Source organism: Dendrobates tinctorius, unplaced genomic scaffold (assembly GCF_039654945.1).
Source record: "Dendrobates tinctorius isolate UK_male_01 unplaced genomic scaffold, ASM3965494v1 ptg000183l, whole genome shotgun sequence".
NCBI classification, from domain to species: Eukaryota; Metazoa; Chordata; class Amphibia; order Anura; family Dendrobatidae; genus Dendrobates; species Dendrobates tinctorius.
This window is the reverse complement of record NW_027361850.1, coordinates 463251-487178: the sequence shown is the minus strand read 5'-3', so window position 1 is coordinate 487178 and position 23928 is coordinate 463251. Positions and strand designations below refer to the sequence as shown.

The 23928-nt window shown below is 43.1% G+C and overlaps 1 protein-coding gene across 4 annotated transcripts in view; it reads left to right on the top strand.

Moving 5' to 3' along the window:
• Positions 1-23928, top strand: part of ADGRB2 (adhesion G protein-coupled receptor B2) — a 682656-nt gene that overhangs the window by 544645 nt on the left and 114083 nt on the right. For 3 of the 4 annotated variants that reach the window (XM_073551947.1, XM_073551948.1, XM_073551946.1), the window contains exons 5-8: positions 10500-10664; positions 11522-11686; positions 13487-13588; positions 13854-13960. In XM_073551947.1, the coding sequence (XP_073408048.1) occupies positions 10500-10664; positions 11522-11686; positions 13487-13588; positions 13854-13960 (539 nt within the window). The remainder of the gene's footprint in view (positions 1-10499; positions 10665-11521; positions 11687-13486; positions 13589-13853; positions 13961-23928) is intronic. The other variant, XM_073551949.1, reaches the window with a different exon arrangement.

Genomic DNA, 23928 nt, shown 5'->3' with positions numbered 1-23928 from the left:
CAGAATAGTCCAATGTTTTCCTCTTAACCATTCTTGGGTGTTTTTAGCTGTGTGTTTTGGGCCATTATCCTGTTGCAAGACCCATGACCTGAGACTGAGACCAAGCTTTCTGACACTGGGCAGCACATTTCTCTCTAGCATTCCTTGATAGTCTTGAGATTTCTTTGTACCCTGCACAGATTCTAGACACCCTGTGCCAGATGCAGCAAAGCAGCCCCAGAACATAATAGAGCCTCCTCCATGTTTCACAGTAGGGACAGTGTTCTTTTCAAGATATGCTTCATTTTTCCATCTGTGAATACAGAGCTGATGTGCCTGGAGAAAAAAAATCAATTTTTGTCTCATCTATCCATAGGATATTCTCCCAGAAGCTTTGTGGCTTGTCAGCTTGTAGTTTGGCAAATTCCAGTCTGGCTTTTTTATGATTTTTTTTCAACAACGATGTCCTTCTTGGTCATCTCCCATGAAGTCCACTTTGGCTCATACAACGACGAATGGTGCAATCTGACACTGATGTTCCTTGAGCTTGAAGTTCACCTTTAATCTGTTTAGAAGTTTTTTGGGGCTCTTTTGTTACCATTCGTATTATCCATTTCTTTGATTTGTCATCAATTTTCCTCCTGTGGCCACATCCATGGAGGTTGGCTACAGTCCCCTGGAGCTTAAATTTATGAATAATATGTGCAACTGTAGTCACAGAAACATCAAGCTGCTTGGAGATGATCTTATAACTTTTACCTTTAACATGTTTGTCTATAATTTTCTTTCTAATCTCCTGAGACAACTCTTTCCTTCACTTCCTCTGGTCCATGTTGAGTGTGATATACACCATGACACCAACAGCACAGTGAGTATCTGTAGCCCTCTATACAGGCCCAATCACTGATTCCAAGATTGTAGACACCTGTGATGCTAATTAGTGGACACACCTTGATTTAACATGTCCCTTTTGTCACATTATTTTCAGAGGTGTCATCATTCAGACTACTTCATGAGTTTTTTTTTTTTAATTCTGTGGAAGCATGGTTGAAAAGAAATGTCTGACTTTCATTTACTCATTTTCATAGATTTTTGATTTATTACTTTTGTCAGATTCAAGTTATTTCTGTCACCATTGTGAGTTTTTCTGTCATTAAATGATGCGTATCAACAATTTTGACAATGTATGTAATACCTGCGTGTAAAATCCTAAAATGTTACTCCTTGGCCAGCCCTCATCTTTTACTGTCCCTGTGATAGTCCCCCTAATTGGCTGCATTAGACCATGTGATTAGTGATGAGCAAGTATACTCATTGCTCGGTGTCCTCCGAGTATTTTGGCGTGCTTGAAGATTTACCATATATACTCGCGTTTAAGCAGAGATTTTAAGCCCATTTTTTGGGGCTGAAAGTCCCTCTCTTGGCTTATAAGTGAGTCATATACCGGGGGTCGGCGGGGGAGCGGGGGTGTCAGAGATCATACGTCTCTGCAGCCCGCCGCTTCTCCGTAGGTCTCCTGCGCCTGTGTTCAGCGGTCACATGGTACTGCTCATTAAACTCATGAATATGTGCATATTTATGAGTTTAATGAGCGGTACCACATGACCGCTGAACGCAGGAGGAAGACGACCGAGGGAGAAGCAGGGGCTACAGAGGAGACCGTGCGCCAGGAGGAGGTGAGTATGATGGGGGGGCAGAGCAATATTCCCCTGTCCCCGTTCCATCACCATGCACCGCTGTGACTCCGGGTCCTCCTGCTGTGACGTTGAGCAGAGGGAGCGATGACGTAGTCAGTGCGCGCCCTCTGCTGAACATCACTGCAGATATCCGGGAGACAGAGCAGTGTACGGCGATCGAACGGAGACCGGTAAATATTGCCAGTGCCGGGGGCCTGAGCCAGCGGTGACATCAGAACCTGTCACCGCCTGCTCAGGACACCGGCACCTTGTCCTCAGCGACAGAGAGGTGAGTATGTCATTTTTTTTCTTTAACTGCAGCAGCGGCAGCAGCAATATATGGGGGGTATTTATGGAGCCTCTTATGGGGCAGCATTAACCCTTGTGCAGCAGCATATGGGGGGTATTTATGGAGTATCTTAAGGGGCAGCAATAATCCTTGTGCAGCAGCATATGGGGGTATTTATGGAGCATCTTATGGGGCAGCATTAACCCTTGTGCAGCAGCATATGGGGGGTATTTATGGAGCATCATATGGGGCAACATTTACCCTTGTGCAGCAGCATATGGGGGTATTTATAGAGTAACTTATGGGGCGGCATTAACCCTTTTACAGTAGCATATGGGGGTATTTATGGAGCATCTTATGGAGCAGCATTAACCCTTGTGCTTCAGCACATTGGGGGTATTTATATAGCATCTTATGGGGCAGCATTAACCCTTGTGCAGCAGTATATTGGGGGTATTTATGGAGCATCTCATGGGGCAGCATTAACCCTTGTGCAGCAGCATATGGGTTTTTTTTTATCTATGGAGCATCTTCTTGGGCAACCATTAACCCTTGTGCAGCATTTTATGAGGGGTATTTATGTATGGAGCATCTTCTCGGACCACCATTAACCCTTGTGCAGCACCAACCTCTGCTTATACATGAGTCAATAAGTTTTCCCAGTTTTTTGTGGAAAAATTAGGGGGGTCGGCTTATATGCGGGTTGGCTTATACACGAATATATACAGTAGTTTTTGTCGACGCAGCTGCATGATTTGCGGCTGCTAGACAGCCTGAATACATGTGGGGATTCCCTAACAGGCAATCCCGACATGTATTCAGGCTGTCCAGCAGCCGCAAATCATGCAGCTGCGTAGACAAAAACTAAGTCTTCGAGCATTCCAAAATACTCGGAGGACACCCGAGCAGTGAGCATACTCGCTCACCACTACATGTGATGTGATATCTTCATGGCATTTTGGGAAACCTGGGGGGCCCCACACGGCATTATTAACCTCTCTGCAAGTCTTCAACAGTGTATGAAATAGCAAAAGACAATTTTTCTTTTGTGACCCTCGCTGAGCAAATCACAAATTGTTTGAATTTGCAGATACATGCAAATTTTAGGAAATTTTAATCAAAGCCAATCCTCCTCAGATCAATCTATTTATTTCTAGTTACTGGTCATGTGAGTGCCCTTGGCTCTCTTACCAAACCATGATCAGCTGTAGATTTCCCAGTTAGAAAACAAATATTTTACAGTAAAGATAAAAAGTCCTATAGGTCTTATGACTTCTACAATATCATATTACATATTATGTACAAAATACAAATCGGGAAAATTAAAATACAGAAAAATTGTAAAAATTGTTAGTTAAAAAAATATAATACAAGTACTCTAGTCACACTGTACCTACAGACCATGATGATCTCTCAATTATAGGCATATCATATTAGAGTGACAAATACAAAATGGGTAATCCATTTCCATACTCAAAGAAATATACATTCACAACATATAAAATTCTGTTTGTTGTTTGTGCACAAACGACTAATAAAAGAATAAGCTAAAAGTGCTATTTTTTTTTTAAAAAAAAGCATAACATATTTTGGGTAGCCTAACAAGTAAAAATGTTAGAGTAATGTGCACTAAACTTAAAGAAGGTTAGCAGGTTTTAGCTATCTAATCTAAAGACAGCAGTAGATAGGGGCTGAAACACTTATTTCAGCAATGTGTCATTTATTAAGCTATGTGTTGTTTGCTTACACTGAAGATTTTATCTCTAGGACGTTATCATTGCAAGGTCTGATGCTCCTAGGACTGCTAGTCTGACCACATTCTCCTGTGATAAGCAGCTCACTGTCATTAGACCTTGTACATGAAAACTGTTGTGTGGGCGGAGTCAGCTGTTGTGTGGGTAGGAACAGATTTATCAGCTCTGCTTCATGTTACCTCTACGAACTTTGATTGTGTCACAACTGCTGCACCCAGTAAGCTAAGTGATACATCATTGGATTCAGGGTCTCAAACCCTACCTACATCATGCTTCTGTCAAATGATTTAGCAAAAACCTGTTGACAGATTCCCTTTAAATTGGATAACAATTTTTGATCTAACTGCTATTCTATCAATGTATATGAGGGTGAGATTTTCAGAAAAGGCAAAAACATCATTTACATCATTTATATACTCTCTCTTTTTTTCTATCAATTGTTTTTATTAAAATTTTTAAAGGGAAGGGTAACAATACACACAGGTCAAACTTAGGATTAAGGGTACCGTTACACCTAGCGACTCACCAGCGATCCCGACCAGCAATATGACGCGGTAAGGATCGCTGGTGAATCGCTAGGTGGTCGCTAGTGAGCTGCCACTCAGGCAGATCTCACTAGCGACATCGCTGGGGACGGAGATCGCTACTTACCTGTCAGACGTGGCGATCCTGCGTCCTCCCGCCCGGCTCCACGCGTCGCTCGTCGGCGCCACAGGAAGCGCAGCAGGAAGCGCCCGACGAGGAATGGTCCAGGAGCTTCTCGCGCGATCAGCAATAACCAGCGGGGGAGCCGGTCGGAGGTAAGTATCACATGCAGCGATATCGCTAGCAATATCGCTGCAACGTCACAAAATCGGTGACTTTACAGCGATATTGCTAGCGATATCGCAGTGTGTAACGGGGGCTTAAGGAGGAAGGGAAATAAAGGAAGGAAAAAAGGGCGGAGGAGAGAGAAAGTTAAACTTAATGGGAAAATGAAAAGGATCAAAAGTAGGAAAGAAAGGGAATTAATTGAAAAAGACAAGGATACAATTATAGTGATAGTAAAGACATAAATTGTAATTAACATTATCAATTTAGCTTAGATGTCATAACTTAAAAAGGGAATAAAGAAGATGTATGTTAAAGGGAATATAAAATTTGCTTTACTTTTCTTATGTACTCTTTTGCCTGGTCAAAAATTTACCATTTGAATTTGGCTCGGGGTGGGGGGGGGGGGCGGTGAAGTTAATTTCTAAGGGATCAAATAATGCATTTAGAGTAGAGTAGAGATCCAGTGATGGTCATATTATAATCCAGGAAAAGAATAAAGCCATAGGAAGTGAAGAGTTAAAAGTTGGTAGTTCCATTGTCATTCTGTAACTGTATTCTGTTTAATTGGAAAGGTAAATTACACCTTGAATATGACTGGGTGTTGAGATGACTTAGTAATTGTAATCTTTCATTTATAGCCAAGAAGTAACGTTTCTCTTTGCGGAGAGTGACATATTAAGCATGCCAAGATGAGGAGACTTAAAGCCGCAATGCTCCTCTTGGAAATATGCAAATTGTCTCTTCAGAGAAGAAGTGGACTAGAACTCTAGTGCCACCTATTGGAAATAGCAATCCTAAAAGTCTATGTCGACCCTTTAAAGAGCCTTGTCACATGACTTAGGATAAAAGCCAAACCAGAATCTTAATTTGCAGACACTGTGTTTCAGGTTACCGCCCCTCGTTAGTGCAAAGTGTGAGATCTGGTTTGGCTGTGTGAGAGGCGTCTAACCGATATCTAAGAAGTATTGTTTCTCCAGGGGAGATTGACATGCTAAGCATGCCGAAATGAAGAGACTTAAAGCCGCAATGCTCCTCTGGGAAATATGCAAATTGTATCTTCAGAGAGGAAGAGGACTAGAACTCTAGTACCACCTATTGGAAGTAGCAATGCTAAAAGTCAGTGTTGACTAGAGTTGAGCGATACCGTCCGATACTTCAAAGTATCGTATCGGATGGTATCGGCCGATCTTTAAAAAAAGTATCGGTATCGCCGATTCCGATACCGGAAGTCCCATTCAAGTCTATGGGACTTCCGGTATCGGAATAAGAAAAACCCTTTCCTGCCCTTGTACAGCCTCTCTGGGGTCTGTACGGGCCTTTCGGGGGGCTGTGCCGGCCTGCCAGGGGGTCTGTGCAGGCTCCGGTGGGCTGTGCCGGCCTGCCGGGGGGCTGTGCCGGCCTGCCGGTGGTCTGTGCAGGCTTCGGGGGTCTGTGCAGGCATCGTCCGATGGGACTACAAGTCCCATCGGGCGATGCCTGCTACCATGACAGTGATTGACACATTAGCCAATGATGGGAGAGTAGTAGTCCCATCATCCGGCTAATGTGTTAAATGTAAAAAAAAAAAAAAAAAAAAAAAAAAAAAAATTACATGCTACATACATACAACATGCATACTACATACATACTGCATTCATACTACATATATACTACATGCATGCTACATACATACTACATGCTACATACATACTACATATATACTACATGCATGCTACATACATACTACATGCTACATACATACTACATATATACTACATACATACTACATGCTACATACATACTACATGCTACATACATACTACATGCATGCTACATACATGCTACATACATACTACATACATACTACATGCTACATACATACTACATATATACTACATGCATGCTACATACTACATGCTACATACTACATGCTACATACATACCACATACATACTACATACATGCTACATGCTACATACATACTACATATATACATGCATGCTACATACATACTACATATATACTACATGCATGCTACATACATACTGCATGCTACATGCATGCTACATACATACTACATACATACTACATGCTACATACATACCACATATATACTACATACATACAATACATTCATACAATACATACATAGACATACAGTACATATAACATAGAGTAACATACTTACCAATACTTGTCACATTGTTCCCCGAAGCCATTGTCTTTTCCGGAATAAATATTAACATAACAAACCACAAAAATACTCACCCACGATCCGAAGCAGTCCACGAGTGTGTCCCACGACGATCTTGGGTAGAGAACTGCAGCATCAGATGATGCTGCCGTTCTCTACGGGCTGCAGGAATCCAATGACGGAAGGTAGGTATCCTTCCGCACTGTATTCCTCCGCCACTTAAAAAAAAAAATGTCCCTAGTCTCACTTTATGCCATTGCTGCGTGGGAAATTCCATATGTAGTATGTATGTGGTATGTATGTAGCATGTAGTATGTATGTAGCATGCATGTAGTATATATGTAGTATGTATGTAGCATGTAGTATGTATGTAGTATGTATGTAGTATGTATGTGGTATGTATGTAGCATGTAGTATGTATGTAGCATGCATGTAGTATGTATGTAGCATGTAGTATGTATGTAGTATGTATGTAGCATGCATGTAGTATGTATGTAGTATGTATGTAGTATGTATGTAGTATGTATGTGGTATGTATGTAGCATGTAGTATGTATGTAGCATGCATGTAGTATATATGTAGTATGTAGTATGTATGTGGTATGTATGTAGCATGTAGTATGTATGTAGCATGCATGTAGTATGTATGTAGCATGCATGTAGTATGTATGTAGTATATATGTAGTATGTATGTAGCATGTAGTATGTATGTAGCATGCATGTAGTATGTATGTAGTATTTTTTTTTTTTTTTTTTTTAACATTTAACACATTAGCCGGATGATGGGACTACTACTGTCCCATCATTGGCTAATGTGTCAATCACTGTCATGGTAGCAGGCATCGCCCGATGGGACTTGTAGTCCCATCGGACGATGCTTGCACAGACCCCCGGACATCAGCACAGCCCCCCGGCAGGCCGGCACAGCCCCCCGGCAGGCCGGTACAGACCCCCACAGGGTGCACAGACCACCGGCAGGCCGGCACAGCCCCCCGGCAGGCCGGTACAGACCCCCACAGGGTGCACAGACCACCGGCAGGCCGGCACAGCCCCCCGGCAGGCCGGTACAGACCCCCACAGGGTGCACAGACCACCGGCAGGCCGGCACAGCCCCCCGGCAGGCCGGTACAGACCCCGGGCAGTCCACACAGCCCCCCGGCAGGCCGGCACAACCCCCCGGCAGGCCGGCAGAGACCCCCGGAAGGCCCGAAATGACGGCGCATCATGATGCGCACACACCGCGCATCATGATGACGTCAGTCTGTCAATCAACTTTGAACTTCCGATTCCGATGCCGAATTCCGATATTGAAAAAATATCGGAAGTCGGTATCGGAATTCCGATACAGCAAGTATCGGCCGATACCCGATACTTGCGGTATCGGAATGCTCAACACTAGTGTTGACCCTTTAACAAGCCTTGTCACATGACTTAAGATAAAAAGCCAAACCAAAATTTGCATATTTCCCAAAGGAGCATTGCAGTTTTAAGTCTCCTCATCTTGGCATGCTTAGCATGTCAATCTCTGCAGAGAAACAATACTTCTTGGATATCGGTCAGACGCCTCTCACACAGCCAAACCAGATCTCACACTTTGCACTAACGAGGGTCGGTACCCTGAAACACAGTGTCTGCAAATTAAGATTCTGGTTTGGCTTTTTATCCTTAGTCACTAGTATCGACCATGCGTGCGCTAGTATAGACCATGTGGAGTGAGTGTTGTATGCACATATGAATGTCTCTGGTGAATGACGCATTATGAAACCCCTACCCTTGGTACACATGTGTTGTTCAGCCTTTCCTGTTAGTGCCTAGACTGAGTGCAGGTAGGAGACAGAGTCAGGGCCTAGCATCAGCGCCAAGTAGTGGCTTGCCTGTACACCACTGTGCACTTTGTCTGCACTCCACAGTAGCCAGTGTCGATTAGTGGCGTTTGCAGGTGCGACGCTGCGCGCTTAGTGGGTCTAGAGAGGCTCTTACCCTGCGTCCTTGGGGCAGAGTCTTGTGAACGAACACTAGCGCTGACTCAGCTGTGCCCTGTGACAGTCAACACGGTACGGCATCTGTGTTCTGCGGTTCTGTGGCTCTGTGAAGCAACAGAGCCCGTCGCTACTACACACTGGGTGGCGTTTAACCCACATGTGTCCAGTGCGATACCACCATTTTGTGTCTGCCGTTACTGAGCAGCAGTTTACATCTCTGCACGGTGGACCCCGGGCTGCGAACGCACCTATTACCATCTTCATATTATTTGGTACGTTCCACCAGCCATAACATATACTGTGTAAAGTATATAAACATATACATATGCATTTGTACATATGTAAGGCTACTTTCACACTTGCGTTTTTTTGCTGCGCGTTTTTTGCGCACAGAAAGGCATGAAAAAAATGCATCATGCATTTGTGTGCATTTTTTTGCGGGTTTTGGTGTGTTTTTTTAAAAAACGCATGTTTTTTTGAGCATACGTGCGCATTACAATGCGCACGTATGCGCACCCATAGACTATAATGGGTGTTTTGCTGTAAAAAAACACATTGCGTGCGCATGCGCTTTTTGGCGGCAAGTCGGAACCACAAAAAATGCAACAGGATGCATTTTCTGCGCCCGAGCGCACACTACAAAAAAACGCATGCGCATACAAACGAGTAAAAACGCATGTGTATGCGCACCTATGTGCAACCATGTTAAAGTATAGGGGGAAAAATGCATGCTTTTTTTGCGCTAAAAACAGCGCAAAAAAACGCAAGTGTGAAACCAGCCTAAAACCCGGTGCACCAATCCCACAGACTCCCATCTGACTTATCTGTATGCTCAAGCATCTTGTAGCAATTATAGAAACTTGGCTCATTTCTCACTATCATAACTAGGATGTCTCCGGTGGAATAATGTGGATCTCTTTGATTTATGTAGAAATTCACCCTCAATCTATTTCTCTTTATGGGCTCCCGTATGACTTTGCAAACCTGCCCACAATAATGTTTGACCTTAATCTGTATATTGTCTCCTCAGGTACTTAAACACATTTATCATGTTGAACTTTTATGTGCGGTGGAAAACTCTCCAAAGTGTATCTTGGGCACCATTGCGGAGACTCCTGGCTCACCCTTTATGTGCCGCATGGCACTAGAATAGCTTCAGAAAGATGAACTGTGATAATAGCAACCTTTCCGTTTCTTTCTTAGCGATCTTTTTTACTGCGAGCATGTTTTCTACAAGTTTTACAATGAATAGTCCTCTTCTACAGATTGTAGTCTTATAGTGTGTATATTTTAGATCATTAGGAAGCCTCCTCTCTCTCCGTATTTTGCGGCGACAAGGCTTGGCACAGGCCAGATTGGGCAAGAAGTTTCTCTCTGCTATCAGTCTCTTTCTGTCATTACTGCCTAATTCACAGGCCATATGTCCTGATCTCCAGACAGAGTATTTTGTCATTTGTCTGAGGACTCTAAGATCAGAAGAGCAGTACAGGGCAATGAATTCCTTACGCAGCAGTCAAAAAGGGTTAAAAGCCATTGTTTCGAAACTCTGACCCCATCTATCACTGGATACCTATGTGCCCATGATTAATTCATCTCATTCACTTGAAAGGTTGCTTCCTTCTTCTGTCCTTGTCAAGGGATATCCCCACTGAGGTTAGAAGATTTCTAGCTTTAGGATGTTTTTACGAGGTTCCCCTTGGAAGATGCAATTGCACACTAAATATTATTTATTACATGTAGCTTTATGCATTTTTTTCCAGTGGGGAGATGAGGCACAGCTGGCCTGTTTGTCGGAGGCTGCTAATTTTACACAGCGATGCTTTCTCCTTTGCAGTGGAAGGGATATGGCTGGACTGGGGCCCATGGGGAAGATGCTCAGTAACATGTTCCAATGGAACCCAACAAAGGACGAGAAAGTGCAGCAGCATAAGCCAAGATGGAGGAGACTGCAGGGGGCAGCAAACAGACACCAAGGAGTGCAGTAACCCCGAATGTCCAGGTAATTCAAGGCTGGAGATGAACAGACCAAGACAACTGTTTTCTGACACAGTAGCATAGTTTTCTTTAATAATGAAGTCTGGCCCTGCTTGAAATGACAAAACTCATGTAATGTAGGGCATCACCTAGTAGAGGGGTGGTCTGTATTAGTATTACAGAAGCTGAGTTGAGGCCAGTAGATTTTCAGCGGTGTGTCTACTAAAAAATGTGATGATACACACCCCACCCTGAAATGACCTGTTAACGACTACCAGTATGCCCGCTCTTGGCTTAGCAGGTAGATCACATGTTATCATCTAGCCTATTTTTTGGAAGTCTCTTTATAGCATCTCCTTCTATCTTTATCTCTGTCATCTTTCTCTGATCATATAACCCAGCATTAACTGCTCTCTCATCTCACATAATGTGCCTCCGGCTCTTCACCTCTTAAACTTGTTTCCGTTACATGCCATACAGGTACTCGCTGTTTTTTTTTATTTCTACGCTGTTGTCTTTACTAGTTTTATTCTCCCTTTGTTCAATTTGCCACTAACTAGTGATAGAGCTACAAGAGCTTTCTGTTTTCCACACTATCTCTCACTTTAATGCCTTATCTTTATGACCTATATACTTTTATACAGTAGCTTTACACATCCCTTAGATCTCTTTCTATACATCTTTATTCTCTTTTCTCACTGCTTAATTCCTAATTTATGCTCCCCTTTATTCTTTTTTCCTGTCATCTTCTCCCTACATTGTGCTGCATTCTCTAATCTCTCACCTTTTACCCTTCCTCTACCCATTATCCTCTTTTTATACCCTTGTGTTCCCTCTTTTCTTTACACTTTCTTCTGCTTCCTGCCCCTTCACACTTTCTAGCGGATGGAAAATGGGGCCCGTGGAATCATTGGAGCTTGTGCTCCAAAACATGTGACAGTGGCTGGCAGCGTCGCTACCGGATGTGTCAGGGAACAGGATTGCAAGGATACCCGTGCGAGGGCTCCGGGGACGAGGTCAGGACGTGCAATGAAAAGAAATGTCCAGGTATCCACCCAATACATCTCCTGTGTGTGCAGAGTGGAGCTGCCACTTTTAGCCCAGTAAGGGTTTTCCTCCTGTTTGAAACAGGCAATTTACAAACTTAACAATCATATTAGACCCATGCCTTACCCAATATGTCATTATACACATGTTTTCTTTGGATAGATAAATTAATACTTTTCATTTTCCAATAGTACTTCACTTAGGTTTATTCAAAAATTCTTTGCAAAAAAATGATTTACTGCCATTAGTTGGTGCAAATCGGTTAGGAGGACCCAGTCCATCAGCCAAGTCAGTAATCTGTTATCCAATGGCTACCTCTTGTCATCCGCGACTCTTCTTTTGGTTAGCCGGTCTTGGCATGACATCATCATTACACATACTCAAAAGAGGCCTGGAGGCAGTTCTCAAGCCTCCTATCCATTGGCCACAAATTACTGACCTGGCTACTGAATTGGATCCTTCAAATCGACTCCCACCAACTCTAATGGACCCCTAACTTACCCAAATTTCTAGAAACGTTTTTTCTTTTTTTCTACTTGGATTATGGTGTTTTTATCTCCAACAAAGGTGACCTTAGATTCCAGTAGCTCTGAGCAATTATTACCTCATTAGCGTAGGTCCTAAATAACCTGACCTATAATTACATGCTCTCTCATATACTAGGGTCAGATAAACCTTAGTGATGTGACTAATATTCCAGATAGCCTTAATTAAACATGTCTGATGCCGCTAATGGTTGACTTCATAAATCTTGGAAGACCACTTTACTGGTTTACTTCACTGTTGCCATGTACAACACACAACAATATTTTTCCAGCTGTCAATCTGATTTTTAGAATAATAGCTCCAATACTATATTCACTTACATTATTGTTGTATTGTCAGTAAATTAGTGTTGTATTGGAATCACATTCCGGGAGTAACATACGGCAGATGATAGGTTGGTGGCTCATAGTATACCAATTACTTATGACATTATATTCACATTTGTTACGTGTTTAAACCTTTAGTTAGAACATGGATGACTTCTATTAAAACAAAATGCATGTGCTTAAGGATCCTTAGAATCACACCCAAATTCGCATGAAATAGTCCACACTCTTCTTCTATCCTCTTTCACTTAACAGAAGTAGTTCTTACCAGTCTGATGTTTGACTTTTTTACTCGTCATTTACAGATATTCTTAACTAATCTTCAATGCTATTTAATCGTCTACCCTAATATATTAGATCTTGGGATTGTGTACATGACTCCACTATAGATTGAGTTGTCAGGTTGAGGTGGCACACAGACTCCTCCGTACTCCTCCTTCCTTTCCTTGTCTTGCTTTGAATCCCATCTTGACTGCTCTTTTTGTTCACCACCACCTCTTCACCTCCGCACCTCTCCTGTGCTCTCTGTGTCTGGTCTCCTGCACCTCTTCTCTTGTTCTCCACATGCTCTTTCGGCTTTTGTTTCTTTATTCCTCTCTTGTGCTCCTTTCATCCTCTCAGCATGCCTGCTTCCTCTGTGGGCTCTTGCTGACAGGCTAGTGGGTTAAGGAAAAAGGGAATAGCAATGATTGTTCATTTTTTCATTAGCTGGTCACAGCTTGCTATTTACACATAGTGATCCATATATTCTGAGGTCACCAGAGAAAGGTCAGGTCACCACACTCTACTTAGCATCCCTGGGCAGATCACAAGGTGTGTAACATGGCTGGAAGCTGTGAGATCTCATCTCCAAGATTTGGGCTAGGCGGGTAGCTCCTAATTTAGTTGATAACCAGTTATTTCATGGTAGTGCTTCCCTTCCTCACAGCGTTACATGAAATGTGTAAAGATGAGTACGTCTCATCCATGACCTGGAAGAAAGCAGCTGCAGGGGAAATTGTGTACAACAAGTGTCCTCCAAACGCCACAGGTCAGTCCCTCGGGATCATATCTTGTAATCGTCTGACTGCACTTTTCCATGCTTTTTCTCTTTACTTTGTGTGTTTCATTATTTCTTCTACGTTTAATTTTCTTCATTTCATTTTAACTGGTAGATTTGTGTTCAGAATTTTAATTTGTTGACATTTTTAATCATTCTTTCTAACTCTTAGGATGCATTTGTACGTCTTTCCATTTGTGTTCTTATGTCTAGTCTCTGTTTTTGGTTTGTTAAATGATCTCTATGTCCCCTGCAGGATCAGCTAGTCGTCGCTGTCTGCTCAATCCCCAAGGTGTCGCCTACTGGAGTTCTCCAAGTTTCGCCCGTTGTGTTTCCCAGGACTACAGACATCTTCACCTTGCAGTAATTAACATTTTTTTTTATTTTACCACATTTTAATATTTTGTTTATTTCCAAGAACCCAGAAAATTCTGTCTTTATTAACTTAGCTTGGTTTTGGCTTTGGAAATGAAGCTCTTGGTAGACACAATGTTGGCCAGTGCCTACTATACCCATGAGGCTGCACACAGGGCAGATGTCCTATTTGTTTGATCAAGTGCGTGAAACATTTGGTTGATTTTGCCATCTCAGGATGCTCTGTTGCTTTCATTTTACTGGATTATATCAGAACGCAATGACATATCTCTCCAGTTCAGTAATACTTTTTAGAGATTAAGTATCAAAGTGTTCAGTTAGCAGCGATTTTAGAGAAGAACATCTTGTCACTGTATACAAATATTATGCATGTATTTTTCCTTGACTTAAGTCCATGTATATTTTTAAATAAAGGTTATGATAAACCAAAGTTGTTCAAGCAGACCTTAAAGCTAAATTCAAAATATGGTGGAGAAATTTGGGGTAAATCCACAAAATATTGAACAATACTGTGAATTTCTGATGCAAATTTTTTGAACATCTGAAATTGTGGGTAGCACGGTGGCTCAATGGTTAGCCTGGCAGCGCTGGGGTCCTGGGTTCAAATCCCACCAAGGACAACATCTGCAAGGAGTTTGTATGTTCTCCCCGTGTTTGTGTGGGTTTCCTCTGCGTTCTCCGGTTTCCTCCCACACTCCAAAGACATAGTGATAGGGAATTTAGATTGTGAGCCCCATCGGGGACAGTGTCAATAATGTCTGTAAAGTGCTGTGGAATATAATGGCATAAAGCAAATTATTCTAATCAAAGCATAATAATAGTCTTTATTGAAAAAGAAATCAATTAAAAATTGTTTAAAATGAACCTCACCATCCAGGGGTATGTTAAAATGAAAGTAACCTATGCAGAGATTATTTTACACAGCGTCTACCATATAAGTTTGTAAAGGATTCATGTTATCATAGCAAAAACATAAAAAAAAGCATTTATATGTTTTCTACTGGGAGAGGAGAAAAAAATTGCTGCCAAACACATAAACCGCTGGTTAGTCTCCAGAATGTACAAAAGCATCAATCGTTGTGCCCGCTCCTTCTCTTCATCATCTATCGGGAGTCAGAAGGGGACTATACACGTTAAGATAATCATCCGGTCCCGTTAAAAAATGCAGATCAACCCCTTGATGTATGGGTTTTCTAGCGTAAAACCCTGACATACTCACTAACATTCACTGTGCATCTCAGCCAAATCACCACCGTTTTTAATTTCCACATTTAGGGAGCCTTGCTTTTATATTAGGAAAGTACATTATCAGCAACATTTATATTAGGTCCGTCCACAATTAAAGATTTATTATTTAATCCAAGATCAGCTTTATGTAGGGGCAGAGACCCTGATTCCAAGTATGTGTCACTTACTGGGCTGTGTGTTGAGGTTCCAATAAAATCAGTAGGACGATTATCACTAGAGGATTAGTTGTCTCTTGCCTTGTAGTCCTTCTTATATATCCCTGCCATCACAGAAAGCTGCCAATCAGTCATGTGGGCGGGGTTATAGAGAGCTCATTGTTCAGAGAGCTGCTAACTCTGTAGCAGAGAAAATACAGATTTTATCAAAATGACAGCAAGCAGATGAGTAAGTGACATGTCGCTGGAATAAGAATCTTTTCCCCGATAGCATTCTGCTCTCAGGTTACATAGCAAAAAACTGGTGACTGAGTCCCTTTAATTTGGACGCGATTATGAAATTAGTGAGAATAGCCACAGGAAATCATACTGCTCTCTGTTCCTCTGTCTTTTGCAGTGTGGCAATGTACAGGTGCCATTAGCCCCCATATTCTTTGAGTGGAGTATAATGAATGACTGTCACTGTTCTGTCCTCACTGAATGAAGCAGACTTTATTGCAGATAAACAGTCAGCTAAACCGCTATACCAGGGTCCAATAAGGAGATTGTGCTTGAATCTGTGCTTTTATTGAACTTGATATATTGGCGCGGTGAAGCTACAAACAAACATAATATACAGACAATCAGTACAGGGCACAACAGAAGTGCATATCATACATAGTACACTGTGAATGAACATTTGTACACTAATAGCTGACCAGGGGCAGGACTGATTAAACTAGGCTAATATTAGGACAGGAATTAGCTACAGAAAGCATGAGTACATACCGGTGATGCAATCGCAAGGGTAGAGGAAAAGATGAGATGCTTCCTGGATGTAGGCTGAAAGAAAATGGAGGAAAGTGGAAGGAAAGCTCCCATAATGCCTTGCAAAAGGAGGGAGGAGACTCAGATATTGAAATGGAAAACAAAACAACAGAAGACTGAGAATATGACTCTGGCCACTAGAGGGAGCCAAATCACTGCAAACAAATAGCTTACTAGTAAATTATAGCAAATATTATCAAACAAATAATCAGAGATTACAAATTAGATGTTGGAGACAGAACAGAATCCCTTGTATGTATTATGCGTACATTGTGGCTGGCAACACTTAATAAAACATGCACATGGAATTAAATTGCCCTGAGTCTGATCCCCCCTATTACCTATGTAAGGAAATTGTTCTTTATTTCACAAGTGAAGGTGGAAGGTTTGCAGGCTTCTACATTGCATTATGCTCTACTTATGTGTAGCCTTCTTTGCATGGTGCACACTTTCCTAAATGCTTAGTGAATCTACAGTGCAGGCAACAAATGGGCTTATAAAGGAAATTTAGAAGCCCTGCAGCTGCCAGCTAGCTCTGGAACTCAGGAAGAGCATAACTGCTAATTGACGTCCATTAACAAATTAATATGAAAGACAGTAGTAGACGGTGGTAGTCACACACCATGAAATAGGACACAAGAAGCAAAATCAGATGAGAATGAAATGGCCTTATCAGTATGGAATTCTAAATAACAGCTGTACAGATAACATCATAAGTAGAGATGAGCGACTTTGCCTTTTTTCGGGTCGAGTCGGGTTTCACGAAACCCGACTTTCGCAAAAGTCGGGTCGAACGAAATCGGTCGATTATCGTGAAAAGTCGAAGGCCGACTGAAACACGAAACCCAATGTAAGTCAATGAGGAAGAAAAGTCGGCAGTGAGTGGAGGACAGGAAACACACCTACAGTGCCCATTTCAATGCCAAAAACATCAATTCTTATTACAGAAGCTTGTCAACCTTAATTTACTTTATAATAATAGTTAGGTATTGAAAACTGGGGGTTATTTGGCTAAAGTTGTGGGGGGTAGTGCTGACTCCAGATTTTCGTGGGCCCAGGGCCAAAGAGTGTCACTGGGCTCCTTTAACACAATTCATGATCCTTTGATACGGCAGAGAAATAGCGGTACAGTACAATGAAAAATACTTCAATTCTTACATCACATGACTGATATCCATTTTAAATTCTCCAATAGCTCCAAAAACAGACAGTATATTCCTCCATACAGTATTATGGCCACCGCATAGTGCGCCATACAGAGTAATGAGGCCCATATATTTCTTCATACAGAATCATTGGTCCCATATAATGTTCGATACAGTATATGATGAGCTCCACATAATGCTACAGTATATGTTGGTCCCCATGGATGAAGCTCCAGAGTATTATGGGCCCAAATAATGCTCCATATATAATGGGCCCAATTTCTAATGCTCCAGTGTATAATGGGCCCTGTAAATGCTGCTCCAGTGACTGATGGCCACCTTTGGAATGCTCCGGTGTATGGTGGGCCCCAGATATCATTCTTCAGAGTATCGTGCTCCCCAATAATTGTTCCCAACATTTAAAACAATTAAATAAGTCTCCTCGCTAGGGAATCCCAGTACTCTGGACTCCTTGTCGTCCCCATCTTCCATCTCTCTGCACTTGGACTGTTTAGGCAGAGGACGTACAGACGTGATGTCATCGTGCTCTTTGACCAGAATGTCACTGTCAGGAAAAGTGTTTGGTTTCTGGGGGCAGTATGGTTGCAAAGCTGAACCTTAAAGGAATGTCCAGAAGGGCACCACCAGGAGTGGAGCCTGCAGCTTAATTGGACTCAACACGGGCAACCTCAACCATGCCATCTACAAAAAAGCTGCACAGATTGCAAGCTTAATTCCGTTAACGAACGAGACTCAGGCATGCCCCCGCGGTCCGTGTCCAGCTTACTAGAGGGACACGTGAGGCTCTAGCACACGAGATCGGCCAATAACAGGTCTGTCATGCCCTTACATGTCCGGGGCTGCACGCGTGCTACAATGAAAGGACCAGCGTGTATCGCTTACAGGTGCGGATAACACGCTGAACCCCGTTAGTGATGGGGATCTGGGATTACAATTCTTCCCCGCGAACAAGCATTTCCCAGTAAGTGCAGGTCAACCGTAATTCCGGAATTAGGCCTAAACGGCATTCCAGAAAGAACGTGAAAAAATTAAGTGTCCAAACCACAGGTGCTGTAGCTTGCTTAACAGCTTGGCTCCTCTGCTGAGTAGCACACAGTTCTTACATAAACATGCGGCATAGCTTGGTTCACGGGTGGGCAACTCTGCTGAGTAGCATACACAGTTACTAGGCCTAAAGTATTAAGTGGTGTAAATGCAGTCAAAAACTGGTTCTTTCATAAACAGGCGGCATAGCTTGGTTCACGGGTGGGCTTCTCTTCTGAGTAGCAGACACAGTTACTAGGCCCAAAAGGATTTTCAGGACTCTTGCAAGTGCATGGTGGTTAAATGTCTAAGCATGCAACTGGTATTCAAATTTCTCAGATTTTTCCCTCGGCTAAAGGTCTTTGCGCACTTCTTACAGATAACCTTTGCCTGATCATTAGGATTTTGCTCAAAAAGGTGCCACACTGCACTCTTCCTACTATGGAAGACATTTTGAGGCCTTGCACGCTGTGCTAATTTGACCGTCTGTATATAAAACAAAAACCATACGGAACCAAATATATATCCCAATAGAGTCGCCCACTTTGTAGTGCCGACTAAATGGGAAATGGACACTCCAGCATAACATATTAAACAGGGAAAAAAATGGAGTACAAGTCCAATATCATAAAAATAAACAAGATTTATTAAACATGTAGTACTAACAATTACATAAATGACAAAAGATATATGAAGGATCAGATAGTATCTGCTGCTTGTTAGTCCCAAGAATTAACAAAATAAAGTGCTTAGTGCTTGTAACAAATATGGGCCATACTTGAGGGATATAAAAGTAAGAGAGATCCTAACAGGTGCGCATCCTGAAAAAAATCCACTATCCCAAGCCATAGTGCTTACCCATATTGAACTCTGCCAAGGACCACAAGCAGCGCCGCCACCGACGCGCGTTTCGCCTCTTTTTCAAGGTGCCTGCACCTTGAAAAAGAGGCGAAACGCGCGTCGGTGGCGGCGCTGCTTGTGGTCCTTGGCAGAGTTCAATATGGGTAAGCACTATGGCTTGGGATAGTGGATTTTTTTCAGGATGCGCACCTGTTAGGATCTCTCTTACTTTTATATCCCTCAAGTATGGCCCATATTTGTTACAAGCACTAAGCACTTTATTTTGTTAATTCTTGGGACTAACAAGCAGCAGATACTATCTGATCCTTCATATATCTTTTGTCATTTATGTAATTGTTAGTATTACATGTTTAATAAATCTTGTTTATTTTTATGATATTGGACTTGTACTCCATTTTTTTCCCTGTTTAATAATTTGACCGTCTGGCCTAGCTGCCCTTCAACTCTTTTGGTGTTTGTAACCCGTTTTTGGACTGCTGCGGGCCTGCCAGATAACAGCTGTTGCGATGTCGATGCCTGCTGCGGATGCTCCTCCTCCTCTTCTGAGATATTGGCAGCGGCACCCTCTTCCCCCAATGGATGCCAATCTGAGTCAACAGCTGGGTCATCCATCACCTCCTCTTCAATGTCATGTGCACCTTCTTCTGTGTCACCGTGTAAGGTGGTATAGTATGCGGGAAGGGGGCACTTGAGTTTCATCAGGGTCAGATTCTGGCTCAGTACACTGCGAGAACAATGTAGTGCTCTGAGTGAATGTACCAGCAGATAAATCTAGCAGTGGCTGTGCATCAGTGCACTCCATGTCAGATTCTTCTTGGACTGGGTAATTCACGATTTGACTTGATAACCCAGGCATGGTATGTGAAAAGAGCTCCATGGAGTAATCTGTAGTGTGGCCTGCCGCATTCTTCACTTTTGAGGGGTGAAGGACACAAGGAAAGGTGTTGTTCCTGACCAGGAGCCTCCAATGAATTCTCAGTGCTTTTATTTTTTGAAAGTTCAGAAGAGGAGGCGATAGAGCTGGAGGCTGTGTCAGCAATGTTAGCCAAAACTTGTTCCTGAAGCTCCGGCTTTAAAAGCGGTTTACCTACTCCCAGAAAAGGGAGCCTTCGAGGCCTTGTGGAGCCAGACGATGACGCAGGCTCAACACCTCCTGTATTAGGTGCTATTGTGCTTTTGCCACTACCAGCAGACCCACCACCACCACCAACACCATCATTACCAGCTGGCAATCCCCGCCCACTTCCCGGCCTCTTCCAACACACTTCCTCATTTTTGGGAAAATGTACCCAAAATACCATCAGCAATATGGTACTGTAAAACAAGGTACAAGGTGTATATAGTATTGGGGAGAATTTTAATCTCCCTACAGACTTGAGGACACGGAACTATTATCTCAGGCTCAGTGTAGATTACACCTCAATATAATAGGCTGAAATTGGATGGTGTATAAAATGTCTATATAGGACTGGGGAGAATTTGAATCTCCCTAGAGATTTTAGCAAGCTCACAATGATCTTCTCAGTCCCAAGTATGGCTGCAGGCAGCCTAATAAGCAGGACTGCTGCATACAAAAGTGTGGAAAAATGAACGCTTCATAACTGGGCAAAAAAGAGGATGAAAAGTATTTTTGCTTTTAAAAAAAAGCAGTTTGCTCAGCAGTGTGCAAACAGCAATGCAGCTATCCAGGGAGCCTTATAAGGCAGCCTAATAACCAACAGAGCTGATGCACCAAAATATAGCCTCCCCTTGCACTGCACACTAACTGGTGTGTTGTACAGGCAAAATTGCTAGCAGCAGAAGCAGTTTTTTTGTATCTTCTTCCCTGCCTAACGCTCTCCCTACAGAATCATCATCATCAGCAGCTCTCCCTATTCTGAGATCAGCAGAAGTAAGATGGCGGTCGGCGTGCACGCCCTTTTATAGCCCCTGTGACACCACACAAAGCAAGCCAATCACTTGCATGCCCTTCTCAAAGATGGTGGTGACCGCTGCCCACAGTGTGCGTCCTCCATCATTGGCTGAAAAAAGGCGCTGAAGCATCATTTGAAACGCGACTTTGGCGCCATGGTCGCCGACCTCGTGGCCGACCTCACGCTATGGTCGGGTTTCGTTTCATGAAACCCGACTTTTTTGAAAGTCGGCAACTTTTGAAATTTACCGACCCATTTCGCTCAACTCTAATCATAAGGTAAGATTGGGTTAATGCTAGTTTATAGGGAATCAGGCACCAGGTTTTTGTCATCTAATCTCTGAGCAGTATGATGTAGAGACTGAGACCCTGATTCCATAGATGTGACACTTACTGGGCTGCTTGTAGAAGTTCTCATAAAACTACTCTTTTATCGACAAGAGAATATCACTCGAGGACTAGAAAACCTGCTTGGTAGCAGCTTTCTGCCTATGCACAGTGTACACAGAAAGCTGCTGATCAGTGTTATGAGCGGGATTATACAAAGCTCAGCATTCATGGAACTGGTAAATCTGCAGCAGACAAAACAGGGATTCTATCAAAATGATAACAACTTTCCCACTAAGTGACACATCACTGGAATCAGGTTTTTTGCACCTACGTCATGCTGCTTTCAGATTTGGTAGCAAAAACCTGGCGACAGTTTCCCTTTAATCATCCTGTTTTAGAGGGATCAGCCAATGATGTATAATGTATAGTATATAATGGGTGTCCCAACTGTTCTCCGAAGTCAGATGGAGAAAGCAGGATGTTGCATTTGTTTCAGGGGAGAACACATGAACGTACATTTGAATCAGAGGACAAGAGAAAAAGCTGCCTGCTATCTAATGTGCATGTGTATGGTCATGCGCACGTCAGCGTTTAAAAACGCATGCGCAAAAAAACATAAAAGCGCATTAAAACGCATGATGCGTTTTTTATGCGCGTTTGCACTGCGCACACTGCCTTCCTTCATTGGAGGCTGCCCTTCCCATGGTTGTTCGTTCCTGGGGAAAGACCTGGCTAGTCATTGCTTGCGTTGAGAAACATGTGATGGTGTTTCCGCGGCTTGTGTTTTGTATGTTTTTGCATATTTCCCATAAGGGATGGGGGCATTGCTCTAGAATCACTGCATTAAGAAACATGTGATGGTGTCTCCGCAGTGTTGGATGTTGATCTCCATGAGGTCACTCATCCTCATTTTCACAGTCTTTTACTAGGCATTGCGCCTACTAGCCAGTTTCCTTCTCCACACTGATGAGGGGCAATACCCCGAAACAGCTGTCTGTGGATGGATACCATGTTTTGGCATAGGTGGTTTCCTTCATTGGAGATTGCCCTTCCTGTAGTTGTTCCTTCCCGGTGAAAGACCTGGCTAGTCATTGCTTGCGTTGAGAAACACGTGATGGTGTCTCCGCGGCTTCTGTTTTGCATGTTTTTGCATATTTTCCATAAGGGATGGGGGCATTGCTCTAGAGTCACTGCGTTGAGAAACATGTGATGGTGTCTCCGCAGTGTTGGATGTTGATCTCCATGAGTTCATTCATCCTCATTTTTCATAGTTATTAAAGGCAGACTCAAGCGAGTTCCAGGTGCGGTTGTTAGTAGCTGATAGGCCGTAATGTTTGAAGCAAAAAGAGCAGAAGTGGTAGCAAGAAGTAACCTCTGGCTGAACAGTGGCAGATTGGTTTTGAAGATACAGCAAAGGATAACTGGTACAGGTAGAAGGAAGCTCAATCTGCTGTGTATGGAGCCTAAAGTCCAGATTGCTACCACTGTGGGTTGGAAGTGGGGCCCTAAGACAGCAAGGAGGTTAGGAATGGGTCATGTGTAGACCGAATCCTAGAAGCTCCGGCGAAATAATTCTGAGTTTGCAATGAGGCCTTGTGCTGAAGACAGGCCATAATTAGCAACAAAGTTATCGGACGAAAGAGAAAGGACCAAGTGTGCTGTGCCAATAAACTTGTTAACTTCAAGTGTTGAGCCACCACTGAACACTATAAAGCTGAAATCTCTGAAGCTATATCTACTCAACGTTGTGCCGGCTGTTGGTACAGCTTGTCAAGTTCTACAGTATAAGAACGTTTATCTTTATAAACCGGGGTCTCTCTTGTCCTGATGTCAAGACATGAAAAGTTCAGTGTCAGTTTGAACTGTACGGCCATCATGGGAAGAAGTAATAGAAGGGATCATCATACACACAAGCCTTCTTCCACTGATGTTTGGGAGCGCTGATGTTATCCTGGGCGGTGCATTGCTTACAACTGTATGGGCCAATAGAGTACACCAAATTTATTGTCATGTTTGTGAAATCCATTTTGCGCATACTACAGTATATTGCTTCATGAACAAAGTAGATATGCTGTGGCCATGGAGGGATGAACATCATCAGCAAGAACGCAGATGGGTTGTGGTTAGAGTTGAGCGATACCGTCCGATACTTCAAAGTATCGTATCGGATGGTATCGGCCGATCTTTAAAAAAAGTATCGGTATCGCCGATTCCGATACCGGAAGTCCCATTCAAGTCTATGGGACTTCCGGTATCGGAATAAGAAAAACCCTTTCCTGCCCTTGTACAGCCTCTCTGGGGTCTGTACGGGCCTTTCGGGGGGCTGTGCCGGCCTGCCAGGGGGTCTGTGCAGGCTCCGGTGGTCTGTGCCGGCCTGCCGGTGGTCTGTGCAGGCTCCGGGGGGCTGTGCCGGCCTGCCGGGGGGGGCTGTGCCGGCCTGCCGGGGGGCTGTGC